Source organism: Citrus sinensis, chromosome 6 (genome assembly GCF_022201045.2).
Source record: "Citrus sinensis cultivar Valencia sweet orange chromosome 6, DVS_A1.0, whole genome shotgun sequence".
NCBI lineage: Eukaryota > Viridiplantae > Streptophyta > Magnoliopsida > Sapindales > Rutaceae > Citrus > Citrus sinensis.
Genome location: NC_068561.1, coordinates 24,632,707 through 24,660,660, shown reverse-complemented (window position 1 = coordinate 24,660,660; position 27,954 = coordinate 24,632,707). Strand labels below are relative to the sequence as shown.

General features: G+C 36.3%; 3 protein-coding genes across 6 annotated transcripts; 1 reads left to right on the top strand and 2 right to left on the bottom strand.

The window, feature by feature from the left end:
* Positions 1-1,942: 1,942 nt before the first annotated feature.
* On the bottom strand, positions 1,943-6,066 carry LOC102623655 (WPP domain-interacting tail-anchored protein 1). 2 transcript variants are annotated; one of them, XM_006482399.4, is made up of 5 exons: positions 5,917-6,066; positions 4,881-5,479; positions 3,450-4,396; positions 3,042-3,191; positions 1,943-2,627 (listed from the first exon to the last, which is right to left on the bottom strand). In XM_006482399.4, the coding sequence occupies exons 2-5, from the start codon at positions 5,443-5,445 to the stop codon at positions 2,436-2,438; spliced, it is 1,854 nt and encodes a 617-aa protein (XP_006482462.1). In that variant the 5' UTR covers positions 5,446-5,479; positions 5,917-6,066; the 3' UTR covers positions 1,943-2,435. The 2 variants fall into 2 exon arrangements, with proteins under 2 accessions (XP_006482462.1, XP_006482463.1); XM_006482400.3 differs by lacking the exon at positions 5,917-6,066 and adding an exon at positions 5,829-5,909.
* Positions 6,067-9,266: 3,200 nt separating this feature from the next.
* On the top strand, positions 9,267-13,186 carry LOC102623353 (amino acid transporter AVT6A). Its single transcript, XM_006482398.4, has 6 exons — positions 9,267-9,847; positions 9,957-10,475; positions 10,633-10,785; positions 11,243-11,446; positions 11,659-12,124; positions 12,718-13,186. The coding sequence occupies exons 2-6, from the start codon at positions 10,049-10,051 to the stop codon at positions 12,854-12,856; spliced, it is 1,389 nt and encodes a 462-aa protein (XP_006482461.1). The 5' UTR covers positions 9,267-9,847; positions 9,957-10,048; the 3' UTR covers positions 12,857-13,186.
* A 365-nt stretch (positions 13,187-13,551) lies between these two features.
* LOC102623081 (cell polarity protein mor2) lies at positions 13,552-27,449 on the bottom strand. 3 transcript variants are annotated; one of them, XM_006482397.4, is made up of 18 exons: positions 27,255-27,449; positions 27,011-27,134; positions 26,036-26,154; positions 25,547-25,595; positions 24,996-25,068; positions 24,856-24,913; positions 24,428-24,523; positions 23,836-23,953; positions 23,496-23,762; positions 22,638-22,739; positions 22,154-22,511; positions 21,953-22,066; positions 20,627-21,255; positions 20,310-20,506; positions 19,735-19,957; positions 19,038-19,157; positions 17,358-18,137; positions 13,552-16,825 (listed from the first exon to the last, which is right to left on the bottom strand). In XM_006482397.4, exons 2-18 carry the CDS (start codon positions 27,104-27,106, stop codon positions 13,769-13,771), a joined length of 6,456 nt encoding a protein of 2,151 aa, XP_006482460.1. In that variant the 5' UTR covers positions 27,107-27,134; positions 27,255-27,449; the 3' UTR covers positions 13,552-13,768. The 3 variants fall into 3 exon arrangements, with proteins under 3 accessions (XP_006482460.1, XP_015387084.1, XP_024955578.1); XM_015531598.3 differs by having other exon boundaries at positions 25,547-25,592; XM_025099810.2 differs by lacking the exons at positions 23,836-23,953; positions 24,428-24,523; positions 24,856-24,913; ... (3 more) ...; positions 27,011-27,134; positions 27,255-27,449 and having other exon boundaries at positions 22,638-22,752; positions 23,496-23,644.
* Between the last annotated feature and the right edge of the window lie 505 nt (positions 27,450-27,954).

Genomic DNA, 27,954 nt, shown 5'->3' with positions numbered 1-27,954 from the left:
AAATAATTTATTTAATGTTCAAAAGTTCTAATGAAAAATAACTAAACAACAAAAAAATATATAAAAAGAGTTTATGGAATTAAATAAACACTTATAACCATAAACCATATCAAATAAGCACTACATTTCATAGCTCAAATGATGAAGGAATTCTAGAATGCAACGGAAGTTCCACATAAAAATTTAATGTGGAATCATCGACTAATAAGATTATGCCACTTGGCCTCATTAATTTAAACCCTAAAATTCAATTACTTTTTTTAAGTTTTCAAAGCTTCCCTCTTTCCCCAAATCTTGAAAGCCAATTTCTCTTCTCTCCTTCCTCTTCCCTTTCTCCCTCAGTATATTAGGATGGCTGCCTAATGATCTCTATTTTATATTTGACATCAGATTATGCTTATGATGCTTAGAATCTTATAACATTTCTCCTACTATTGACAATGTGTACCACTAGTTTGTTTAATGTTCTTGTGATTACATCCAATGATGCCCGACAAGTTAGGCATCTTTGAAAAGAGATCTAATTTCTATAAAATTTCATGCTATATTAGTCTACTACCTTTTTATTTTTCTTTTATTGGGTTTGATTTGTATTAACAGTTAATATCTTAGCAAAGAAATTAAAAATCACCTAACATGCCAAATAATTTAAGATGGGTGAATGGCAACATTGTGATGACGACGGTAGACGAAAGAGATTATATTGGTTCAGCTATAACAATGATGAGAATATGTGTTGAAGAGAGTTTAGAATTAAGTTAGAACGTTAAACAGAGAACACAACCGCATAAACCCTAAGGGTCAGAAAAATTGAAAATAACATTTAAATTTTAGGGTTTAAATTTACGAGACCACATGGCATAATTCTATTAGCATATAGTTTTCCATCAAAATTTTTATGTGGATCCTCCAATGCACTTTAAAATTTTTTTATGTGAATCCTCCTAGAGATGGCAAAAATTTCCACGGGGACGGGTAGCCTCGGGGATTTTCCCCATTCGGGGAGGGTATGGGGATAATTTCATACCCAATTTCTTATTCGGGGAAGGGACGGGAAAATTTTTTACCCAATTTCTTATTCGGAGAGGGGACGGGGATGAGGTGAAATCCCCATCCCCTACCCATTTCCCATTTTAATTTTTTAAAATTACTAGTAAATAAATAATAAAATTATAAATATTGGTAAAAATAAAAAAAAAATCAAAATATTTATATTATTAAACTTTTAGGCCTAATTAACTAATTAAAGTCCTAAATTTTTATTTAGGACATTAAAAAGATCGAGTAGATTCTAATAGCCAAATATTTTTTTTAATTTTAATATTCTTTAAATATTTTAAACTTAAATCTATTTTTTATTTATTTTTAGATGTTATAATTACCCACAACGAATCACAATTTTAATATCTAATCTAATCTAATCTAATATTTACTTTTGATTTGCTCCGATTTAACTATTGTGTTGTAAAGGAAATAGTCCACATTTATAAAGTGCCCACGCCACCATTGAAAAAGTTAATTTTGAATCTAAATTCGATTTTATTTGTAACAATTTTGTATTAGACTATTAATTTGTTCATGATAGTTTGTAAAAGAAGTTTATATCCCTTACATGTTGCGTTACTTACTAATTTAATGTATGTGACTTTTGTAATAGATATTAATGTAAGATATATTTCGAACTTTACTTTTATTTGAATTTTTTATTTTAATATGATTAACTCAAAATTGAAAAAAAAATATATTAGTTATTCGGAGATCGGGGATCCCTTGTTATTATTCGGGGAGGGGATGAAGATTCTCTCAATCTCAAGTAATTCTGACGAGGACGGGGACGGGGAGGGGACGGGGACATACGCAAAATATCGGGGATGGGTACGGGGAGATCGGTCCCCTCCCCTCCCCATTGCCATCCCTAAATCCTCCTATACACTGTAGAATATCTCCAAGGGTAAACTTGGTAAATTTGTGGGAAGAAAATACAAAAGCAAGACTCCCCATTCAAAACATAATACTGCGAAAGCAGGCTCTGTCTTGTCGGCACCTCAATAGTAAACCAAATTAGCGAAGTTGCCTCCCCTGAAACCGGCAATGGTTACAGTTACTTAGATTTACCGAACTGCTTTTAGTATCTGACCATCCTACCTCGCATATACTACAAACCTCCCATCAAAATTTCTAGTGCATGCACAAAAGATAGAAACCAAAATTTCCTGGTAATTCCTGTGCTTCTGAACAAAGTAGCTTCAAGAGTTCTATGAAGAAACTTGTACCACAAACAAACCTGTTTTTCTTTCATTTTGTTCAAAAAATAAAATTTTCCAACTCGTCATGTATCAACCTCAAAATTGTACATTCAGACGCTGCATGCAAGTTCCCAAGAACGAAAGACAGAATTTCGTTCAATCAGGTAATGAGAAACTCCAGCCCCGGCATCAAAATGGGTAATTCTGTTTCTGAAAATAGTAAGCTGCAGCAGAAATCAGTACAATAAGCACTGCAATGAAAAAGTGCTTGGAGGTAAGCAGCCCCGCATCTATTCTCCTCAGAGTTCCAACCTCAGATTTCAAATCTACAGATGCCACCTCAGTCTCACCAGCAGATACATTTTTCTGTCTCTTGTCCTCCTGGAAACATAAAAAATATCACAGTTCCTCTCTATAATGCTTTCGGTAAAGCATATCACTCACACAAAGGTGAAAGGAAAGGAAATGAAAACAAGAAATTTTGGAGCCTTTTGGTCCTTTAAAACAAAGTTCTAACACTTCTAATTTGTAATCATATTAACCTTATAATTTTACATTATTCATTTTGTCGAAATAGGGATGAGAGTATAAACAATATTACTATTTTAAACCCTCTCACTTAATTGAACAGTTTTCCCTCTTCATTAAAATTCCATTTCATGGGTATTCAATTCCCATTTTATTAAGGGAAAAGAAAAGCCGCTCCTCCCTATCTAATCATTGAATGTGCAGATCAACATGTTAAGCAAACCCCCCCCCCCCCCCCCCCCCAAAAAAAAAAAAGCAAACAGTTACCTCAGAAACAGCAGCCGACAACTCAGTTACTTCTTTACTTTCTCTTTCAAAAGAAGCAGTCGTCGAATCATGCCTAACAATAGAGGGATCTTTCTTAGTTTGCTGCAATTTGACTACCATAACTTTATTCTCCATTGCTAAAGAAGATATCTGCACATAAGATTTAAAGCAACTTTCAATCAGAAGAATATGAGGCATTTGTATGCTATATTAAGATGATGTGAGGTGAGGTTATGATCTGCAGGTTCATGTCAGGTTATCCATTGTTGGCATAATTCTTTGCTGACCTGTTTTGCATAATAAAACCCTCCCAGGCACTGAGTTGGGGAAAAGACTATTAAAAGGATATGCCAGTGCTAAAACAACTTTTAGGGTGAAAAGAAAATATGTTAGGGAGAAAGTCCACACCTGCTGACGAAGACGCTCTCTCTCAACAGCCATCTGCATTACCAGATTTGTTATTACTTTTGTTCGAATACCAATGTCCTTTGCAGTTGCCAATTTTGTTTCCTCAGCTTGATGCAAAGATGCCTCCAAGCATTCAAGTCTGTCCCTCAAAAAGCTTATTTCCTCAGTTAGTCCTGCATTTGCTTCGGATAATATGATTAACTTCTCCTCTGCACTATCCGCCCGACTATCAGCTTTTGAAACTTTCAACTTGAGATCCTCAATTAAATTTTCCATATCTTTGACCGTAGAATACAACATATTTTGCTTCTCCAGGCTAGCTTCTGCATATACAACAGCATGCTGTAGCTGAATATCACTTTCCCTCAGCTGCCTCTCAAGAGATTCCACCTTCTCAGAGGTAGCTCTGCTACCTTTAAGATCCTCATTAAGTTCTATATTCATCTCAGCTAATGACTTGCACCTGACTTCCGCACCATCTGCCCTAGCTTGGGCTTCAGATAAATTTTCTCTCAAACTCGCAATAACACTTTCTTTGACTTCCACCTGTTTCACGAGACTATCAAGCTTTGATCTCAGCCCAGCTTCTCGCTGAACTGAACCATTCATATTGAACAGAACAATCTGAAGTCGACCAAGTAATTCTTTAGAAATTCCCTTCAGGACCTCGGCAGAATTCTCTGCCTCAAAAAGCCTTTCACAAGCATCCATAGCTTCTTCCTCCGTGTAGAGTAATTCTTGTTCAAACGAGCCTAGTCTGAATTTCAGCGCTTCTTCAACTTGTCTTGATTCAGTTAACTTCTTTTCAAGATCCATCTCTCTCGCCAAAGATTTTTCTAGCATCCTCAGAAAATGTCTTTGCTGTTCAGCTGTTTGCAATTTTATTTTTGCATTCTCATTCAAAAATTGGTCATCTTCCAAACTGCCTGTATCCTTGTCACTGATCCCTGTCATGTATTTGTTAAAAAGCGAGAAAAAGATAACAACTTCACTAGCTCAAGCACTGGACATCTTTTCCTAATATCAAAGAGGAAACAATCATAAAACATTGTTTCTTCTTTTTTCTTCCAACAAGTACAAAAAAAATATTTCTTTATTTCTCAGATGTCTTTATCAAGAAGTGGTAGAATTTAACCAGTCAAATATAAATATGTGTTGTAACTGTAAGCCAGTAACTATAACCCCTGATTTATTTTCCTTTTACAGCCAATGCCCAAGGCTGAACTATTGTTTGGAATCAGAAGTAGAATGAACAGATGGAATGGGGGGAAAAAAAAAATATCTCGCAGCTATTCAAAATCAAAGTTCATAATGATTTTAGTGGTCTGAGGTTTCAGAGAATGCATGTTATTTTATAAGTTTCTCAAGCAACAATTTATGCTCAATAAATAAGAATAGAACAAAGCATACTTAGTTCAGTATGTAGCTTACAATTTCCTTCTCTATCTAGAGCTGACAAGGTCCTCTGGAACTTAGCAGATTGCTTTTTAATTTCTAAGATTTGATCCCGTGACTGCTGCAATGAATCTTCAGAATCTAGTAACTTTTCTTCCATTTCTATGGATGCTTTCCCCAACTCTCTATAAGAAGATATCAGCTCACGAGCTTTAACAAAATCAGCTTCAACAGTAGTTATGAAATTTTCCAGTTCTCTCAACTCTGAATCCAATAATCCAGACAAGAGATCAAATGCCAGAGCTGTCTCTACAGAATCATCATCCAAGATATGCTCTCTCTTTTTAGCAAAGGCTTCAAATTCACTTTCCCTGGTTGCTACATGCATCGTAAGAATATTTAAGTTAACTAACTTCTCTGAAGAACATGCTATGTGTAATTCCAATTGACTGAAAACCTCGCCGGCACTTCTTAGCTCTTCAATCACATCCCCATTAGCCGAAATGCCTTCAAGTGAGTAAACTTTATTCGATTCTGTCTCTGAATCACCAACATTAACAACAACAGAAGCGCTAGTTCCCTGATCAGCATCAGTATCCATTTCAGTAGTCCTCTCGTTATACTGGCCTCAGAACCTGAAAATTAACAATGAAAGGCAAAGCAAGCACATTATTATTCAGACAACAGAAGGTCTTTTTCAACTTCTCCGATTATTCTTTACTTTCATTCCTAATAAATAGTAAACCAAACTTAACACTGTAAGAGGAAAAGCTAAAAACTGCCTCTCGGTACATCTGCTATCATTTGAGCTAACGAACATGAGTAATTAATCCACAAATACCAATACATAAGCCAATTGAAAACACTAAAAAATACACAAGAATCATATACATCGAGTCACCATCCTCATTAAACCAAAAATCGAAAATACCAATCTCATTAAACCGAAAGATATCCAAATAAATATTAAGAATAAAACTATACCAGCCCGCATCATTTCCTGTTTTCTCAAGAAAATCTTGGGGAAAACAAATAATAAGGTCAAAAGAAAACAATAACGAAAATCTTTTACCTTGGGTTTGACAGAGTCCGTGAGCAGAATAAACCGAACGGTGACAGCGACGACAATTAAAGAACGTAATTTTTTCCCCTTAAAAATGGAGGTTAATTCGATGAATTAGATCAGTTAATATTTTTTTTTAATTAATAAGAGATTTAGGCGACACGTGGTCATGTCAAGGTGCTGGGAGCTCAAACACGTGTCAACTTAATTCCTTCCAAGTTTGGGGTCGGTTTAAGCCGGGTTCAGGTTGATTCACATTTTCACATACGAACTTGGTGTGTGAAAATAAGTACTTCATGACAACTAATGAATGATAAATTATAATGATACTTTTCGGTATAATGTCTTTGTATCATTGTGATTGTGTGTATTCAAAGTTTCATTTATTTTTTACACACACACACACACACGTATGTATATATAATGAAACAATATATATTTTTTTAATTATCTATAAGATATTGGAGGCAAAGATAGTAATTTTTTTCATTAGGATGAGAATTTTTTTCCGTTGGGATGAGATTCTACGGAATTCTGTCTCGTTTGAAATAGGATTGAAATATATTTTACATCTTAAATTAAAGTGAGATGAGATAAGGACAAAAAAAAAAGTCATATCTTTATTTATGTGATGAAAGGAGGATCAATAACAAAATATCGTCTCGTCCTAGATATCTTATTAATATTATAATTTCAAAATTATTCTATTGAAGTCAACTTTTCGATTTTTTTTTTTGTTAATTTCCAATTTTTGCTCAAACTTTTGAACTTAGATTGATTTGGTTTAGTGTTAAAACTTTGAACTTTTGATTTGTTTCTTTTGCTGTTGATTTAATTTATTGTTATATTGTTAAATTATTGGGTATTTTAACATGATTGAAGTTGATTACTCTATAAATCTATAGTTTTTAAAGTGTAAGTCTCAATATTAATGTGCAGTGGAAGCAAATAGGCAATTAAAAAATGTTAGTATAAAATTGTATTGAAACATGCATGTAGTTAAAATAAAATTATTATTTGATTATTCTACTCAGTATTTATTCAAGAATTTTGCTATATATTGAATTCATGATGCTCTGCAAAAGAAAAAAAAATCAAAATTTATTTATTTATATTCGTGATTGTTCAAGATAAATTTCATGTTGCGAATATGAGTTTATAAATTCCTTTTACACAAGCGACTTCTCATGGGCTCTATGGCTCCTTGGCCCTTCCGTTTTGGATCTTCCGAGACAACTCACGCGTTGTTCAACAGTTCAAGGTTGGGCCCATTAATTTTCACCAATTTTATTAAAACGGTCTCATTCTTGGAATTTAGCATTAGTATTAAACTATGATTAATCTTGGAGCTTCTCATTTGTCACACGGCATGGCTAGGTGTTCAAAGAAAATTATTAGTGACAACTGACAACTCGGTCACAATGGTATTACCTTATTGGGTTCCTTGTCTATTGTGTCATTACCATACCTCATCATCGGCTTTACATTCGGTGCCACATTAGCCTCATGTTTAATATATAATAATATGCTCAATCTTGCATTATTGTCCACAACAATTGATGCCTAATTATTATGATTAAGATTCAGCAATCAACATTAGCCTCACATTAGATGTCTCCTCGATTTAATTCAAGTTTGTAATTGGGTTACCACATATGTTGTGTAATAATGACTAATCATAATTATAGGCGTTGTCAGAGTTGTCAATTTCCACGCTGACAACACCACGCCGGAAAAATTTAACAAAATGTTATGCCACACTGTTTGGCTCTCCAAACGTTTAGGTGTATAATCTCGTTATCGAGTTACTTCAAAAAAGAGTTTTTTTATATGGATTATAGAATAGTAATTTTTCAAAAGCAAAGATTTAATTTAAAACGACTTTTATATTCCTTGTTATGATATGTGAAATTTCTTAGAAGTTTACTTTGTTATCTCTTTGGGGTTTAGAGTTATTTACACGATTGGTGTTGGTGTTGGTGATTTTTAATGTGTACAATAAAATAAAGAACGCTAGCTAGTGAATATAGTAAGAAATTTGTTTTCAAAATTAAAGTTGAATAATCAAATTAAATATATTTTTATGTTAAAAAAATCAACAAGATTAAGCACTTCCGCCCACTTGGCCGGCGTCTACTTGAGACATCCAAGACCCAATAGAATAATCTCAAGTAAAAATTAATAAACAAAGAAAGAAAGAAAAAAAAAATCCAAAGAAGCACTTCAATTGGTCCAGTCTGTTAAAAGCTTCCACGCGGATAGAAATAAATGGATGGAGATGCCACGTCACCCGTTTAATTTGGTGATTTTTTTTTTTCCAAAGTCACGTAGCCCACCACACACACGACACGACCTTACTTTTTATAACTTTATGTCTTTATCTCAATCATCTCAGGATTGACGTGTTTCTTGAAAAAATAAAAAAATAACAAATTAATTAATAAATTATACGATTGGTCTTGCTTTATCGATTCATATAAAAATCCAAATACTTTTCAGTTGATTGATTTTCTCTTTGAACACCGTCCAAGGATTTAACCAATTTTCCTTCAACAAAATACCCCGTGAATGTTAATGGTCAAATATTATCCTGAATTTGCTTAATTTATTAATTGCTCTATTAATTCAAACATGTCTGCCCCTAATAGATATTTCTAAATTTAAATAGTTTGGAAATTCACGTCAAACACCCTTAAATTTTAAAAATGTTTGAAACTTCATTGCAATTCTAAGAGTGGATGAGAAAAATGTACATCATCATATGATCAAATGAGAGAATGAAAGAAAATACCAACGAGGTCGTGGTCTAGTGGTGCCAGGGGCTAGGCTTGGTAGGGCGAACTACGGTTCGATCCCCTGCACGCACGTTGGGAGGAGTTTAAAACCTTAACCCCGGGACGCGCTCCGAAACCGGATTAGTCGGCCCGCTGGGTTCGGATACCGGTTGGTTAGCACCAAAAAAAAAAAAAAAAAAAGAAAACACTAGGGGGGGGCTAAAACGTCATATTTGTAACACCAATTACTAGTAGTTGATTAGTCGACTACAATAATACATCTAGCACCCTGTAATTTTACTTACTTTGTTCAAACCATTTCATCCCTCGCTTGCCATTTTAATTTAACCCATCTTCAATCTTTTGCCATAATTAATTTCAAATCAAAAAGGCATTTGCACAACTTCATTTTATTTTTTATTTTTTTACCTAATTTTCTCATCAGTCACTGATTGCAAATAGACAAATCACATTTTGATGTCTTACATTTACTTCTTGTCTTTTCTTGAACGTTAAAATTATAAAAAAATAAAAAAAGAAAAAGGAACCATGATTCACGAACCAGCTTGCCCATGTCATTATTATTATTATATTCATCAATGTTTGTATTACCATCACCGTACGAAAGTTTGTTGCGTGTAGCTCTTTCTCTCCTTCTCTTCTACTGATTCTTCTCTGTATAAATTAGAGCTGAAAGCCGGAAGTGGAAAACTTGTTATTCATCACTTTTTCTTTTTCCCCAAAAACTTTGATTTGGCTCTCTGTTGATTGATTGATTTGGTATTTGGCCCTTGTTTTTGGTCAAATTGAGCGAAAATTTCATCTGTGTTCTTTGAGTTTCTGGATTTGGGGACTCGGGTTTGATTATTTTCTTCTGTTTTTATATAAAACTCTCATCTTTCAATTGTAGATACTCGTTATCAATTGTCTGTATTAGATAAATTTTGAAACTTTATACCTGGGTATCAAGTTTCTTTGTGGGTTCTCTTAGTTTTTATCCAAAATTGTTGTATTTGATTTATTTTATGGTCATATAAAGAATTGGATCCCTCAAGTTCTCAGCTTTTGTGGCAGTGAGTTTGTGAATTATCTTCGTTTAATCCCCTAAAACCAATTTGTGGAGTCATTGTATTTTGTTTCAATTCCAAGACTCGCAAATACCACAGGTAAGGACCATTAAAATTGCACAACTTCAATTTCATCTTTAAAGCTAAAAAAGTTTATTATTTGGAGTCTAATTTTGTGTTTTTTTTTTTTTTTTTTTTTTTCACACAGATACTCCGAGATTATAAACTAGAAGTTAGAGCCGCTTTATAGATCTTGCTTGAACTTCAATTGCTTATTTGGAGAATCTTAGTTACTGAAAGATGACAATTGGAAGCATCACCCCGAAGGATAAGCATTCAAGTAGGGGCAAAAAAGTTGTTGATGAGAATTCTCCTTTGCTGCCTACTAGGCGAGAGGGAGATGCTGGTTATGGTGGTGAGGTTAATGGAGCTTCCTTTACTGGGGCAGTCTTTAATTTATCAACTACAATTGTTGGAGCTGGAATCATGGCCTTGCCTGCCACTATGAAAGTGCTTGGTCTCGTTCTTGGCATTGCTTTGATCATTTTCATGGCTTTCTTGACTGATGCTTCTATCGAGTTGTTGCTGAGGTTCAGTAGGGCAGGCAAATCGGTTTCTTATGGAGGTCTAATGGGAGAAGCATTTGGAAAGTGGGGGAAGGTTTTGCTGCAACTTAGTGTTTTAATCAACAATGTTGGTGTACTCATTGTATATATGATTATTATTGGTATGACTTCATTTTATTGTTTGTATCATTTATTATTTGTTGTTTGATATTCATTTTTTTCTTTTTTTCCTGTCGTTGTTGACTTGGATCTAAAATGTTTCTTTTCTACTTACATGGAAGTCTCTAAATATGTGTAATTATTGATTCTCTATTGAAGGTGATGTGCTTTCTGGAACATCATCAAGTGGAGTTCACCATGCCGGCGTCCTTGAAGGGTGGTTTGGAGACCATTGGTGGAATGGCCGTACTTTTGTTCTTCTTGTCACAACACTTGGAATTTTCTCTCCATTGGCATGCTTTAAGCGAATTGGTAAACTCCTGGACTGTAAAGGATTAACATATTAGTTGGTATATTATCGTCTTACACGCATAAGATTGCACTTTTACTTAATATATCAACTCTTGTAAGCATCAGTAGAATCCTTGCAATCTTGGATACTAACTTGTAGTTTATTGTCCTTAAATTGGTCTGCTGCTATTGCTTTCTAGCAATATTGAAAAAGAGCCTACCAACCTCAATCTAGGATTCTTCCTTGTAAATATTCTTTAGTATTGTGTGAAACATTGTTAACATTTTAATCCATTTTAGAAAGCATGGATGTACCTTTAGGAGTGAGCATGGTTTTTCCTTTTCCATTGTTTACTTTGTATGGGGACCTTTTATCAATTATTAAAAAGTCATGTTGGGTTATACTTGTATTATTCTTTAGCCTTAGTGGTGCTTGGACATTTCAAGTGGTGACATTTTTGCCTTTTTATGGTTGCAGATTCTTTAAGTTTCACATCTGCCTTATCAGTTGCCCTGGCTGTTGCATTTGTTGTGATCACTGTCGGGATTTCAATTGTGAAGTTAATAAGTGGAGGATTAGGAATGCCAAGAATACTGCCCGACGTAACTGATTTTACATCTCTGATTAACCTCTTCACTGTAGTCCCTGTTCTGGTCACAGCATTCATCTGCCACTATAATGGTAAGCAAGCCGAATCCTTTCAAGTTTTTTATGGTTGAAATAGAGTTGAGACATTTTCCTGGGGCTTAATCTTCAATGTTGTGGCTTTAGACTAAACTTCTGTCAGTGATTTGACTCTCAACCTTGCAGTGATTTATTTTATTTTTTATTTTTTGTCTTATACGGTATTTTCTGCGTTACTAGTATTGACATTTTGAGCACTTCTTTTGCAGTTCACAGCATAGATAATGAACTTGAGGACTCCACACACATTAAAGGGGTTGTGCGAACCTCACTTGCTTTGTGCTCAACTGTGTACATAATGACAAGCATTTTTGGGTTCCTCCTCTTCGGTGATGCTACTCTTGATGACGTTCTAGCCAACTTTGACGCTGACCTTGGCATTCCTTTTGGCTCTGTGCTTAGTGACGTGGTTCGTGTTAGCTATGCTGCTCACCTCATGCTTGTATTTCCCGTTATCTTCTACCCACTGAGGCTCAACTTGGATGGTCTCCTCTTTCCCTCAGCAAGGCCTCTGGGTTCATCTAATACTAGGTTTGCGTTTATCAGCTCTGGGCTTCTCATTATTATCTTCTTGGGTGCAAATTTCATCCCTAGCATATGGGATGCTTTCCAATTCACTGGAGCAACCGCTGCGGTTTGCCTTGGTTTCATTTTTCCTGCAGCTATCACTCTTCGGTGAGTTTTTGACTCCAAAGTTTAGAATGTTTTTACATGAATGATTGAAAATTAACATCAAACCTTGCATACTAGATCTGGATTTAGCATTTTTTTTGTGGTTAATTATTATAAATTACAATGATTACTGTGGTAAAGGAAAGAAATTGTTCTAAATTATAAAATGTGGAAAATTTGACTATCCTTTTAAGGGACAAAAATGTTCTTCCATGCCAGTTGGTGATGTTGTGACTAATTGTAGAGGCACTCTTCTGATTTTGCCTTTGTGGAGAACAATCCTTTTTGTACTAAAGCATCAAAACTCATCTGGTGCTGTTTGCTACTAAATACCTTGGAACCTGCATGATTATGTTTTGTAGCTGTGTTTCTTGTTTAGAACCTCTATTTATATTGTGAGTTTTGCATTAGTTTTGGCAGCTGAAATCCTCTTACCTATGTTGGAGAAGTTTCTTATGCCCTTGTGAAATTTGGGGAATTTTTATACAGCATGAAGCTTCATTTGGCTTTTGAGCTGAGCCATCTTTTTAACTCACTTGAAATCTTCATTAAACGCTGTATACTGAACTTTCTGTTTTTCTTCCATGGCATTTCAGGGATCGTCACAACATAGCAACAAAGAAAGACAAGATCTTGTGTATTTTCATGATCGTGCTTGCTGTGTTCTCAAATGTTGTGGCCATATATAGTGATGCTTTTGCGTTGTTCAAAAAGAATGCTTCTCCAAGTGAATGATCTACCATGTGAATCCTCATTCACAAAATTGACCGAGAGGTATGGTCATATTTTCCAAGGGAAGTCAACATTGGTAGAATCATCTAGAACCCAATTAGAAAATTCGGGTTTTCTATGGAGGTCTCTTCAATTGAATTAAATAAGAACTTTGCTTGATGTATAAAGTTTGTTGAAAGAGTGTATATGGAGGTCTGTGTATCCTCCGATTCTGAACTGTTTTGCTTGATGCTTGATTTTCAATCTTGTAGTCTGATTGGAATGAAGTTGTAGAAATACAAATGTACAATACCCTTTCTTTAGTTTTGTTTGACATTTAGCCTTTTGACATGAGATTATATGCTTTCTAGCGATATAAGCTTGCATTGAACTGGAAGCACTAGTTTTCACTTAATTAATCAATTATTTAGTGTGTTTTAATAAGCGTTATCTGAGTTGAGCATCACCTTCACAAATCATGTGTAGCTTTTTGTTGTAACACGAGCGTTAATTGACAAAGACTACATTGCCCACGTCAGATTAAGTTTTGTATCCACCTGTTGGTTCGTGGATTGTCTTTTTAATTTTGGTTGAATTGAACTTGTGACACAAAATTCACATTATGAAACAAGAACGCGCATTGTTACACAATTTATATTGAGAGTGACTACTCAGTGAGCCCGATTTTATCTGCAACTGCCAACGGAAACAGAATCACATTGAGAATAATTTTAATTAAAATTGTAAGTAAACAGAATTAAAGCTAATTTACAAAATGTGAAACATCAAAGATTTACTTGATTGAGGGTAAAAAATGCTGAAACTACATGATACACTATTTTAGGACTATTTCCAAGATCCTATTTACAAAATCAGCCCCCTTAACTACTCGGGTATTCAGTCAAATTACATGTGATTTCAATGACTGCCTGCAACTTATAGGTGACCAATGGTGCTTACAAAAGGCACTAACCTTCTATAATCCCTTCTCTTTCCTAAAGCACAGTTGTCAAGTACCCGCCCAAGCATCAGTCTTGTGTTCTGCAAAGCCACATCCCTGGGCGACAACCCTGATTCAGTTAAGTTCCCTTGAACCGTTGGGGTTGAAACTGCTCCAAACCCAGATCCCATTGCATACTGCAATGGCCCACTTCGAGCCTTAAATGAGGTTTGAGGAGCCAGCATCTTCTCATCGGTTCCGTTCTCAAACCCTTGCTCATGTGGGTGTGAACCTGTCAATGAACTACAGCTCTGTAGAAGGGCTTCCAAGACACTCAGTGCCTCCCAGCACAATGTGCTCTCCACCAGCTGCGACACAATTGCGTACATGTGTGGACTTTGGGAAGCATCCATGGGGGTATGTTGCAGCAATGCCTTAAGCATGAGCAAAATCACGCGTTGATACTCCACTGGTCCTTTCTCCAGAAGCCGTAGCAAGTGCCCAAAAGCCAGAGCAGAATGCTTCGGGAACCATTCATTGCATAAGAGTGGTGAGACACAAGCAAGCAGATTATCAATGCTTTTGATCTCACCTCGAGAATAAGCTACAAATACGGTACCTAATTCATCCAATGATTTTGCTCGACACCATAATGCAATGTTCGATGCCACAGAGCAAGCTTTTTGATACTGCTGTTGGAGAGGTGAAGCAGGCCCTACTACAGCATCCTTGCCCAGCTGCAAGCAAAGCCAGGGAAGTAATCCTGTGATGTGCATAAGGAGTCTGGTCTCTGCATCCCCAAAAATAGAGTCACATGAGTGCACTGTAATCTGTGAGAGGACCTCAATAGACACACCATGACTAACAGTTGACATTAGTCCTTTAAGCACAAGAGGCTGCACTCCTTCAAATTTAGGAAGAGTACCACTGGTTGGTGGCAATTCATAGCCCCTAGATTCAGTCCGCTGAAAGTCACCAGTATCACCATCTGTATCAAGCTCATCTCGAGGCATGCTTGAAAGCAGCACATTTTCTGTGGTCCTGTCCCGGAATGATAAACGGTCAATCACACGTGAGAAGAGCTCAAGGACCTGGCAGTAGACATGAACGAAATCTGTATGCATCATGGCTACGCATCCCCAAAAAAGTTGGGGATAGAGTATCACCTTTTCTGGCTCCATATTCTCTACCATTACTTGCAATGTCATCAATATTTCCATAATGAACCCCAAAACTGGAGGTATTGGATTTCCAAGGCATCTATGAAGGCAACGGAGGAGCAAAACACACGTGTCACTTGTGACACTAGGCCTCAATGCACGATATATCTGGTGCGAGCGACAGGCAAGATGTCTAGACGTACATTCCATAGCCCATTTGAGTGCCTCAGCTCCCCAAGTCTCACGAAGATCTCCTTGGAAAAAGATAGCATCCACCATACTCTGGACGAGAGCTGACAGGAGTGCTGCACTGGGAAGCTCAGTTCTCACAACAGTCGGATCCTCATTCTCCCACATCATGCTTCCTCGCTTTGATTGGACATATTTGATCAGGCTGACAACCTGCTGCTTATTTTCACCATCACTATTTTCCACCTCATATAGTTCCAAGTGCCGTCCAGCGAGTGAGTACAACAGATTAACAAGCAAATGCTGGCAGTGCTCTAGCACGATATCTTCTGAACTATCCATTGAAACAAAAGTTACATGAAAGAGTAGAGGCAAATGCTCACGGAAATCTTCATCATTCTCATATGCAATCTCGGCAAGTAGAATCAATGCTATGTCTGCATGAGTGAGGGAATGCTGCTGATGCCCCTGCAAGGCTGACTGAAGCTCTTTAGCATTAATTCCATGCATACCAACCCCAGAATGCAGCCCCTCTTCACCAGAATTTGGAGTGTCAATTAGATAGTCTCCACTGTCCCGAGAAACGTGACGGCTACGCAAGCTTCCTGTTGAGCTTCTGACCCCCATTAAAGGCCCTGACATGTTTACTAATGCTGGAAGCAGTTGGCCTGACCTGCCTGCAGTTACTGGGACAACATTCAACTCAGGAGGCATTGGGCTAAGTGGACCTGAGACACTTCGTCCTGTCACACCTGCTGTTCGCCAGCTCAGACTTCCACTAGTATTCCTAAGTGGACCATCAAGGGAACCCCTGACAAGTAATGGAGACATATGAGGCTGGCTGTCCACAACTGATGCAATTTGAGCCGCTGCAGGTCCCTGAGAGAATTCCAACACAAAATTTCCTTTGGCATCTGCCTTGGTTGCAGTCGGCCTGAGTGGTTCAACACTATCTTCTAGCATCCGCTGAGCCAGTTGGTAAACCAGATGATCAATTGTGCGCTGTGGACAAATCCGAGCTAGATATAAACTCACCCGCTTTGCAACTGAGAAATATGTAGCAAATGCACCACTTATTTCAGCAGATGCATTTGAATCACAATCTTCTATCCCTTTTGTTATCAAAAAATCAACAACCGGGCTAATATTCCTGGGCTTGCTAGCAATTGTGCTCCAAAGTTTCTCTATTTCATCAGGGAACTGATCTCCATGACGCCATGTCACATAGTAAAGGCTTTTCAATAATCTTTCACTCCAACCCGAGTCCTTGAGTTTCCAAAAATTGAGGTTCTCAATCCATGGAGCCATGCAGGTCAAGACCTGATGCTGAGCAATTATGTCAACAGCATCTAGTTGCCTCTGCATGATCTCCTCGCATAGAAGCTGGCTCAATTCAGGATGATCTTTAGCAAGTTTGCATGAGAGCTTGTATTGGAATTGTTGGTAAGAATCAGGGAGATTGCCAACAACTGCAGCTCGATAACTTCCTGGGCCCTCAATGCCATCCTCAGCCCACTCACGGACAGAAAGTGTCTCAAGCATCTGAAGGGCATCATCTCGTATTTGTCTAGATGGGTCAACCACTTTGTAGAGAATCAGGCTAAGGAGCCTTTGGATTTCACATTTTGGTATCTCTTGGCGCATGTAGACTTCAGCCAGCACACTGAAGTAACCATCAGCTATGGCGGCATCAGAGTAGTAGCACTGATAAAAACTGTTAATTAGTCCCACTTATGGATGATATCATTAATTATAAAAAGGAAAGAAGGCAACAATTATAAAAAGGAAAGAAGGCAGCACTAAAATCATGAAACCAAAGGTGGTTAGGGGAGCGGTGATCATCTTGGAATTATGATCTATATAAACTTAATTCACAAAAGAACAAGGAGAGAAGGCAGCACTGAAAATCATGAAACAAGAGGCAGTTACGAGAGCGGTGATCAATTTGAGTCAATCTCAGAGAGGTTTAATTTGTCAGAGAAGCAGACTAGCATAAACAGAAAATGCATTTAAGCATCAAAAGGTAGCACTCATTTTGTTTGAGGTGTTGCAAAGAGCTTTATGTACTTAAACAATTATTTATAACCTCCAACGGGAGGCTTCGATGATTATTGTTTTAATTCAAGATCATGGGAATATGATATATCCATTCATCACTCATCAACTTCATATGCCATCACTCTCTTATATTTTTACCTCGTGGGTTTTGGTGCATACCACTGGATATTAATATTACCTGATCAATGCAAGCAGGAAACAGGTCCAAGTTTGTAAGAAGAAGATTCTTCAAAGCCAACTTTGCTAGAGCAACACGATGATGGCCACCCCTATGCCTATCTCGACTAGCAGCTCCACGTCCACCTTCTCCTGCATGTTTGGAATAAGATGGAGTTCTTGGATCGGCTGGCGAGTAACCAAATGGAGCCCTAGGTGCAGGCTCAATGAACAAACTATTTATCCAAGATATTACCCGGCCACTCATTTTTCTCGCATTGTCATCAAAGCAAGGTCCATATAAAAGAGAAGCCATAGCATTCATAGAAGCCCACTGGATTGCCTCAACTTGCTCACTCAATTCTTTGTCAAATGAAATTTTGTCTACAGAATCTTTAGATCGGGTGTGCTGTGAAGCCTTATAACGTTCAACTTCACGTCGATAATCATTAACACCATCCTGTCCCCATGTGCTGCCTGTATCATCACTCCAGGAAAGAAGAAGATCAAACAATTTCTTTCTAGTTCTGATGTCAAATTTCTCTGATTTGGAATCAACAAATTCAGGAGCTAGAGATCTTAAAACAGAAGCAAGTGCATAGCGAAGAGGCTGTGTTTCATGGAAGCTCTCAGCAGATGCTGTCAAGATATGTCTGGTTGTATCATCAATGAACTTCAGATAATGGAGACGGAATACCGGTTTACGGCTCAACAAGCCAGGCCATATATTTTCAGCAACAGTGCGATAAATATTTGCAATGTGCACACGAAGTTCCTCACGACGAAGTTTTTGACTCTGCATCTACAGGAGTGAGATATAAAGTAAGAATCTATGGGAGAAAAAAGAAAGAACAGAACAATTTAGTCTTTTATTAAATTACTTTCAATGTAAGCTTAGATGTTTGGTTAGCAGGAGAACTAGTTTTAACATATTACATAATCCAGCAAATTGTTGGTGTCATAAAAAGTCAGAAGCTTCCACCCACTATGAGACCAAGCAATAATTAAGATTGTATGTGAATGAGCTAATTAAATGAACACCAGTCGCGAAAGAAATGAGACTGAACCAGCACTTGGGAAAGAAATAAGGGTTGCGAATAGATGGTTATGAGAAGTTCAGACACATAATGTGGATAAAATATGTGTGACGTGGGGCATTACACAACTGTGCATAAGAAATCCCATAATTGACCAAAAATTGTCAGCTGTGATCCATAGAATGTCACTCAACCACGCAAGTGATTGACAGTCCACTATATTGTTTACATATAACATCCGATGCCCTTTAGCACTTTATTGCTTAATATTCCAATGTGTCACCATGAGTAATTTACAGGAACATTTGTTTTGTACTATTTTAGCAGTGTTTACTAGCAATTATTTTGGGTCAGCAGCATGAAGTCCATTCTTTCAGCCTGTCACAAGAGGAAATTTATTAACTTCTTTATGGGCTACGGCTATAAAGATATGAAAAGAAAATAGGATGCTATTTTCTTATAGCTTTTTTTGACCTGTTACACCTGCGGGGTTTCATGTCTTTATGGTAGACTGCGATTCACCTGGCTGTATTTTTTGTATTTCATCAAAAAAATTGTCTTTGAAATTACTAATGCACCTCTAGTTTGATTACTTTAAGCTTCCTGAAACTGCAAATGAAAATAATAAAAACAGAAGAGATCAACCAAATGATTATACAACATACCTTCCACTTTGGTTTGAACTCAGTCTCTGAAGAAACCTCATCAATGAAAGATGTCAGCTCGCTAAACATTATTTCGCACGCTTCAAGATGTGAGTGGCCAAGAGCCATAGTGGCTGCATGCTAAATCACAGGGGTAAGAGCAATTAATGCACTACAACAGATCTAGATGGGTCACAGAAAAAGTTAAAAATAAATTCTTTAATTACAGTTGACTCCAAGTAAGAAATGCATGCAATCTTTGCAAGAAAAGATCGCAATGATTTTGAAGCAGCTGAAATTGCAGTAAAACTCAACTTTGTCATCTATATACCTAATTAACACCACTGACAAAGAAATGATGAAGAAAATAGATTAAAATGGGGTTACCACAGTTTGCCCAACCAACACATTAATTCAAATAGATAAGCAATTAATGGGAAAATATTTTACATGTTCGAGGAGAAGCAATACAGTAGCATGAACAGAAATAGACTCAAATTAGAAAGATGATTTTCAACTCAGATTGATACCAACATCCTACAACCATATGAAATCATGGATGACTATATACATTCCAATAGTGCTTCCAATCAGGATTACATGTGGAAGTATATACAAAAATGAATAGACATAAGAGGTTGTCACATTATATTAGGAAGTTGAATTAACAATTATTTAATTTAATGAACCAGAAAGACTAATTTTAACATGTACTTACAATATGTGCTTCAGAACCAGATTTAAGAGAGGGGAAAATAAAATGGTAAAGATCTTTGGTTGCTGCTATGCTTCCAGCATCTCTAGTATCCGGAGGACATGAACACACAAACATTGCATACAAGAGCCACTGGTCCAGTTTGTTGTCTGCATCTTGAGAAGTAGGAGCCTTTCCACCTAACTCAACAGGTGTGATATGAGCAAGTCGATGCACAACCTCTAACCTGCAATTAATCTTCAATCAAATTGAGATCTAGGAACTTAATCGTTTATGAAATTTATTATAATGAAAATTTAATCATAAACTTCAAAAATATTGCTAGAGGCAGAACAATAATAAGTTTGTGGTAATTTATCAACTGGTGATTTCTAAAATAGATCTCTGTTACACGCTAAATTGTTAGTGAACTTGTTAGCTTTAAATTAAAAAAAAAAAAAGATGAATAAGAAGCAACGAGTCCAATATCTAGCAAGCTACATTACTTAATTGTCTTACAGAAGAACCCGCAATAATATTTGAGCACAAAAACCAGGAAGACAATAAAATCATAGAATAAAGGGAAAAAAATTACTTACTTTGCTTCCTGTACAGATCTTGGGCACAGTTCAGCAGCATATTTGACAAGATCGCTAAGGCATCGAGCCCACCTATTCTTATCAGGACTCTCAAATATTATAGACTGAAGAGTCACTTCAGGAGGAATAGCATCGGTTTCTCGTCTCAAATCAAATAGGCGTCCGGAATCCCAGTAGCAGCTTTGAACAATGTCATCCTGAAAATTTTAAAGATTTAAGGACACATGGCAGCAAATCAAGAATCATGAGATTGCTTAAAAGATAAAATAACACAAGAAGGAAAATAAGTCCTAAATTATACAGTTAATATATCCCACCCCATGCTCTTCTAGAACATCGATTATATATATAGGTTCAGCTTCAGTTCTTATATTGTGATCAGACTGGTCACGAATTGTAAGGTCTCGTATATCATTCCTCAAGGCTCGTACACAGCGCAGAAGCTCCAATGCTGTATGCCGAATCTGACTGTCCACAGAGCTAAGGAATATGAGACCAACTGCATCAATCTCTGAAGCGCGGAATTCAATTACTTGTTCTGGATGGAAAGAAGGCTTCTTAAATCCCTCATTTTTCTGCCCAGCACGCTTATCATCTGCAGCATTAGTTTCTAGCTTATCATCAATTAGACAAGCTCTCCAAAAACGCATGAGTTCCAACAAGCGTCCCAATGATGTTTGAATGAGAAGAGGATATTCATCAGGAAGCCGTAGGATGAAGCTGGCCATCCCCCTCATAACTGCAAAGCGACGATAGGGAAGGTATCTTACAATCCGGTTCAGTACCTGCACTGCTTCCTCACGAACACCAGGATCAATACTTATGCCATGTTGGGGTATTATTTCAGTAATTTTATCACTTCGGCCAACTTCTTCTATCAGGTAGGGTATGCATTTCAGCACCGACCGGAAGAGATATCCTTGAGACTTTTCCTTGGTTACAGCATCTAAAGAAGAAAAAATCAATAAATGAATTTAAACAATATGGTATATAATGGTACAGAACAAAAGCGTAAATTTCATGCAATTTTAGCAAAGACAATCCAATTAATACAGAAATTAAGACTTCCTGAATAAATTTTCAACTCTGTAATTAGATTCCTTTACTTACTTAATATTCAAGTTTTTGACACTGCAATATATTAAAATGGGACTCCAAATACTACGGTAAATATAACTTCACTAACAGAAAAGTGTTATCTAATGTAATCATTAATTTATTAGTTACCAGCATGTTTTTGCTTGCTAAAGCTAAAAAGCTAACCTACTTCAGTTAAGGTTCAAGTTTGGTTCATCGACAACTGTCATTGGTTCAATTTTGAGTTATACACACATAACCAATGAAACAAATAAATTATGATAAGTCACCAGATAAATGGATTACTTCATACAGTTATGGAAAACAGTTATAAACATTCACATTCATGTTTTTACTTATCCATTAAAACATTGTCTTCAATCAAATAACAAGAGAATTTGACAATAAATTGGAGAAAACAAGGCTTGCTTTATTTTTGTGACTTCGCGTACCCAGCTACCAGGGTTATTACTTGGAAATTTTGAAAAAGAAAATAAAAATACCAAATATTAAGCTTCTTTCATATACTAATTCAACAATTCACAAAATTTTAAAGAGGAAATTACCTATGGTGGTCCTTGAAGATGTTAAAAGAGCCTGACTATAGGTCCTGTGACAAGATCTTAAAATTGACTCAATTGCAGCCTTAACTTTCGGTATGTAGTGGCCGATATCATGACCTGCTTAAGCATCAAAATCAATGATGTATGGTTATAAAAAGATAACCACATATCAACAATTCAGACTATATGACCACTGACAGTTACCTGTAAATATTTCCAAACCAACATGCTGGCTTGTAGGTGACATAACAATAGCAAGTAAAGCACGGAGACCAATAACCTTCGCTTCACTTGAACTATCTTGCTTCAGCAATTCTAGTATCATATGGTTCATGGCAAAATCAAGGTTATGTTCTGCTATAGTCACACAGAATTCAACTAGTTTATCATGTTGCACATCCTGAGTAAGCATTCCTTTTCTCAAAACTGTTAAAAGTTGAGAGGTCACACTGTCTAGGTAGTCCCATATACGATTTGGAGCCTGATTTGCTGCATGAACACTCAAGTAAAACCTCAAAACTCGATGAAGGCAGTCGAGGGCCATAAAACGATGGTTTTTTTCCTGCACAACAAACCAAATGCAGTCATAAACCACTTGGAAAATAGCACCTAGATATGTCTCTGTCCCCTCAATGAACAATGTGCTTTCCCACTGCCAAGTCTAAGCATTAAATAAAATGAAACTCACTCTTAAAAGCTTGTAGAGTTGCTCCATGTGAGGACTTAAGTTGTTGTGGAATACTTGAGGATCACCAAGACATAAAAGAAGAGTGACCAACGGGTAGCCAACCTAGCACAAAAAACTGACAATGAGAGGATAAATAAAAACATACGCAAAGGCTAGGTTGTGGCTACACAGACCAAGCGATGGGTAAATATCCAATGAATAATCTCCAATTCATTCTTATCTAGCAAAAATAAAAACTATAAACGAAGCGTGTAAACTTAAAAACAATTATTAATTATTGACAAGGAAAAGTTCAAGTCCAATCATTTTAGAGATCATGCTTAAGCATGAAGAGATGTTTCCTCAGTGAATTAGTGCATCTACACAAGATACAAAAAACACACAATGTATGACCACACACTTCTCAGAACAATCATAAAGTTCAGAAGTATTAGTACTCCTAAGATGAGTAAGTTTCCTATTAATTAAAAAGAAAAATATTAATCCTAAGGTGTGAAAATGATTAATTAAACTATTACGTTTATGATATGATTTGGCTACAAGTTGCACCAGAAGAGTTGTTCCCAACTAAAAATTCAGTGAAAAGTCCCAACATCAACACCTTAAGATCTAAGTTATACAGGTTCAGTAGGAAGTTTAGGGATCCAAATTAAGAGCCACACAATGGAAATACAAGGTAATGAGGAAAAGGTTTCAAATAAACAGAAATCTCTGCTTGCAAAAAATTCAAGATAAAGCATAAAAGTACCATTTGCATAGTTTGAATATTAGAATAAAAGAAACTTTATTTCTCAGAAAACAGAACAACCACGAAATTGATCACGGAAGAAAAAGAAAGATCATCAGAGATCCACTTACTGCTATATGTTTGCTCTGTTTGTCCATCCAATGCATGAGCTGCACTCTTATTCGGCCAACAGCTTCATACCATAGAGTAAGTGCAGGCTCTACACCTACAGGAGGCCACTGGCTTTTACCACCGTCAGCAAGTGGCGCTAGGATGTTTGACAGCATATTGCATAGTGCATGGTGAAGCTCACTTTTGCGTTTATGTGCGGTACGGTTAAGAGGGTTTGCTTTTGCCACAAAGGAGGCTGATGCATTCAGTCCACCCTCAGTCTTAACCTGGTAATTAATATATCGTTATATTCTTGTATTTTCACTAATATTTTCTGGAAGGACATAATTAAATGCTTACCCCGAGTTTCAGGTAGCGCATGCCATTAATGATACTAAGAGTTTCACTTCGGGCAACACTAGTATCAATCCGACGAGTATTGAGTTCCATAAAAAAACGCTCAGTTACAGAACTAAACCTGCAGAAGAAAAGGGAAAGTGCAAAACATTAAATAGTTTGTTCCAGAAGCACAGCACAAAAAATAAATTCCAATTCCTGTATTTATTTCTAGCCATAACTTAGAACCGTTATCCAGTTAAATGCATAAAAGAGATCACAATTACAGAAAATACTTCCTCTAACCAGTAAACTGCATTATTTATAAGCTGAATTTGACTGTTGAAATAGCAACACATATTCCACTAAAAAATACAACAAGAAATAGCAACACATATTCCACTAAAAAATACAACAAACTGAGACAAGATATCGAACCCTAGTCAGAAAAGTAGAAATCTAAGACACCAACACAAATCACAAACCCTAGTCAGAAAAGTAGAAATTTGAGACACCAACACAAATCACAAACCCTAGTCAGAAAAGTAGAAATTTGAGACACCAACACAAATCACAAAAATGTATAATTTCATAAGGAAAGATACTTTTCAAGTACCTGATTCGAGATAAGGCACCTAATAGCTGAGCAACTAAGTCCAAGAGGAGGCCCCGCAAATCAACCAATGACGGATATTCAACCTGGCTGACAACCCTGCATCAAAAATATATTAAATTCATCCCAACATTTATCCCAAGAAAATCATCAGTCTCCCATGTTGAATGTTATGCTGAGGTTCAAACAAACAGAGGCCCAGAAATACGAAGGCCAGAATTTGCAAGCTAAATTTCATAACCCCAAGGGGAAAAAGAGGACTGGTCTTAACAATCAATTGAAACTACAAAAATTGACAGTAGTAAGCTAAATCAGAAATATAGTACGACACAAGTTTTGCTTATTTCATATATAAAAAACTAAGGTCAAGAATAGCACAAAACCAGAGTTAAAAAAAAATGCATTTGAATGTCATAATATTGCAGTCTTACCGGTCGGCATTGATCAGCCAATCAAAAACAAAACTTTCAAGCCCAGACCAAAGCTTCTCTGCAATGACAACAAGCCATTTCATTTTACTGCAATAACCACAGATTCAGACAAAATGCTGCATAACATGTAATAAAGAAACCTGTAAGCCCCTCCTGAGGACAGCATTCCACAAAGCGAATACATGCAGAGCAAAATATGCACTCCACAGCAAGCTGAAGCCCATATAAACATATTATTAAAGACACAATTGGTTAGGCATTTCTTTGACAAGACTATAACTTTTTGCATTAAAAAAAAAATGGTTTACAAGTGCGATATTTTTCTATTTGGCATGTTAGGTTTGAAGAAATAAAAGGAGAGGAGAGGAGAGGCAATGAGGAGAGGGGAAAGAAACAAGATGGAGAAAGATGAATTTCGTGTCCAACCAAACAATGAAAATAAGATTGACCCCCCACCCTTTTTACTCATTTTTTCTCCCTCTCTTTCCTTTCCATTCCTCTCCTCTCCTACCATTTCATTCAACCAAACATAGGCAGAGTAGTCCTGATAAAGAAAAATAAGTTTCCAGAGAATATAAGAATTACATAGTGGAACAGAACCCACAAAGCAACCAAAAGCAGCCATACTGCACTCTGGGAAAAAAGAAAAAAAGAAAAAAAGAAAAGAAAAAGAAGAAATCATAAAGTGAACCTTTCTTTGGAATGTAGATGCGTCATTTGCGCCTTTTGGAGATTCACTGCTAAAAACATCACAAAAAGAAAAAGGTTATAGAAAATATAACCAACAATAACCCCATAAAAAAAAAAGAGCAGTGCTTTGATATTAGTTAGTCATTATCTTTATCTACTACATTCATAACACGTACAGAAGGCGTAGTACAACTGCGACCGCAAACCACTGGACATGCATTGAAGTTGCAAATTGATTGATTCAGAAGAACAAATCCACAATATATTTATATATCTCAACAGTGATCAAAAAGCAATATAGCGTAGCACATTATCTGGAAGTTTACTATTTTCAGTCCGTATTAAGGGTATCCAACAAAAAGCATTCACCAAATAACATGTACACAAGTGATACAGGTAGGAAGGGGTTTGATTTCGTAAAAGTATATCAATCTAAATCACGACAAAAATAGGAGAACAAATTCAGCAGGCCAGGTGGGGAATCGCCCACCTTTCTCTCCATCTAAGAAGAGCTTCCAAAAGAGGGACGGGTGTATGTCGTGCAACCATGGCAAGGGAATCTAATACTTGCTCATAAGCAGGGTCTGATGGTCGAAGGTACTGTCCATCCTGCAAATTAACCATATAAAGAAGATTAAAAAACATGGGATGAGCATCAACCTAAATTAAAATATGACCACATAATAGTTAGCAAACAACCAATTGTGCATGTAAAATGTTCCAAGAGATGTGTTGGTGATAGTAAGCTGGAACGATTTACACATGAATCCATAGCTATGAAGAACAGGATTTTCTTGACCGTATAATCAACAAATCATAAAGACAAGAATCAAAATTTCATGAAACTATCAAAGGCTCGAGTGAGTATGGTTAGTCATAAGAAGTCCAGAAAAGTCCTATCAACCAACAAGAGCACATGATAAGAAACTTCTCAATTACCTAACATAAGAAATAATCGTAACTCACCACTTAATCTACCCTCTCAACCACCAATGTGACCCAAATCCCTTTAAAGTGCTCAATTTTCACTCTCTTACAAGAAGAGCCAGAAAGGGATACCAAGAATCATCCTTTGAAACTTCTACCCTTTATTGATTAAAGCCTCAAATTGCCATGATGAAAGATTTCTTTTTTTTTTTTTTTATTGAGTGAAGAAACTCCCAACTCCCAGACCTAAGTAGAATTTATTCTAGCAGCACTAACCCCATTCAGATAGGAAAAAAAAAAAAAAATCAGCACCTCAAAGGTTCTCCTGCAGAAACTAAAAAACCCACCACCTGAGAACCAACAAATCATATAATTTACATTCCCTAATTAAACTTATATAATTTGCATTTAAATAAGCTACATTCAGCTTTAAACTAATAAAGCAGTTTCACTGAACCCAAAATCTTCAAAATTTCAATTCAGCAATGAGTTATTTTAGAAAAGCGAACATGTATGGACTAAATAAACAAAATGTAACCTGAGCCTGCGCCGTTTCAATACGGCGTCGTGCAAGCGGGAGAAACCGCTGGAGCAGCGCATCTACAATCAATTTCGCAGCACTTCCCGCCTTCATTTGCTTAATTTCACTTCCACACTCCACACTTTAGTCCATTTGAAAAAACAAAAAAACAAGGTGAGAAATTTAGTAGCAAAAATCTAAAAATCTAGAAGTTTAGGATTTTTTCGGTAGGAAAATTAATGCAATGATTTAAAAAAAAAACCTGAAATTAAGAACGTGGCGAAATCGCCGTTGAGTTTTGTGCCATTTCCGAGGATTTAACACACCCGACGCTACCGGTCTATTCGTTTCTTTTCTCTTAGCTTTACTAAACAGATCGATATTCGATAGCCTGGAAAATAAGCACAATCAATTAATTAATTTCCATTTATATGTTTACATCGACTTATTTTAATCAGTACAATTGTACAATGTATACACACATAAAAATGTTATTTTTCTACCAAAAAATATTCAAAAAGTAAAATGATTTTTTATCAGTTGATTATTTTCGGATAAATTAGTCAATAAAATAGTTTGGACTATTTTCATTATTCTTAAAAGCAATCACGAATCATGCCAATTTCAATTTAGTAAAATAATAATTCCTTGTCCACTTTCATTATTACATGCGTATTTGGCTAAATTCAACATGACAGCTGTCATCAATCATCCATTTTTCTTCAAAAAGAATTTGTAGCGACATTAATAAAAAGATTTTGAGAAATTTTCTCGTTTTAAAAAATTCGGTTTAATAAATTATTTTTGTAGATTATTAACGTTTTTTTCCTTAAAGGAGATAGATTATTGGTCTGATACACTTTATAATCCTTTCATTAGAAAATGGGCCAAAGGAAACGGGCCCAAAAGTTATTAATTCCGAACGACAACAAAATGTTGTCGTTTTAACAATAACTTCCAAT

Excerpts from the sequence above, each read along its gene's own strand:
- LOC102623353 (XM_006482398.4), top strand. The coding sequence starts at position 10,049 with ATGACAATTGGAAGCATCACCCCGAAGGATAAGCATTCAAGTAGGGGC. Across the intron at positions 10,476-10,632 it reads TGTATATATGATTATTATTG|GTGATGTGCTTTCTGGAACA; the intron begins GTATGACTTCAT and ends TCTCTATTGAAG. Across the intron at positions 11,447-11,658 it reads ATTCATCTGCCACTATAATG|TTCACAGCATAGATAATGAA; the intron begins GTAAGCAAGCCG and ends CTTCTTTTGCAG.
- LOC102623655 (XM_006482399.4), bottom strand. The coding sequence starts at position 5,445 with ATGGATACTGATGCTGATCAGGGAACTAGCGCTTCTGTTGTTGTTAAT. Across the intron at positions 4,397-4,880 it reads TCTAGATAGAGAAGGAAATT|GGATCAGTGACAAGGATACA; the intron begins GTAAGCTACATA and ends AATACATGACAG. Across the intron at positions 3,192-3,449 it reads GAGAGCGTCTTCGTCAGCAG|ATATCTTCTTTAGCAATGGA; the intron begins GTGTGGACTTTC and ends TCTTATGTGCAG.
- LOC102623081 (XM_006482397.4), bottom strand. The coding sequence starts at position 27,106 with ATGAAGGCGGGAAGTGCTGCGAAATTGATTGTAGATGCGCTGCTCCAG. Across the intron at positions 24,524-24,855 it reads TGGCTGATCAATGCCGACCG|GGTTGTCAGCCAGGTTGAAT; the intron begins GTAAGACTGCAA and ends TTTTTGATGCAG. Across the intron at positions 18,138-19,037 it reads AGTTCAAACCAAAGTGGAAG|ATGCAGAGTCAAAAACTTCG; the intron begins GTATGTTGTATA and ends TCACTCCTGTAG.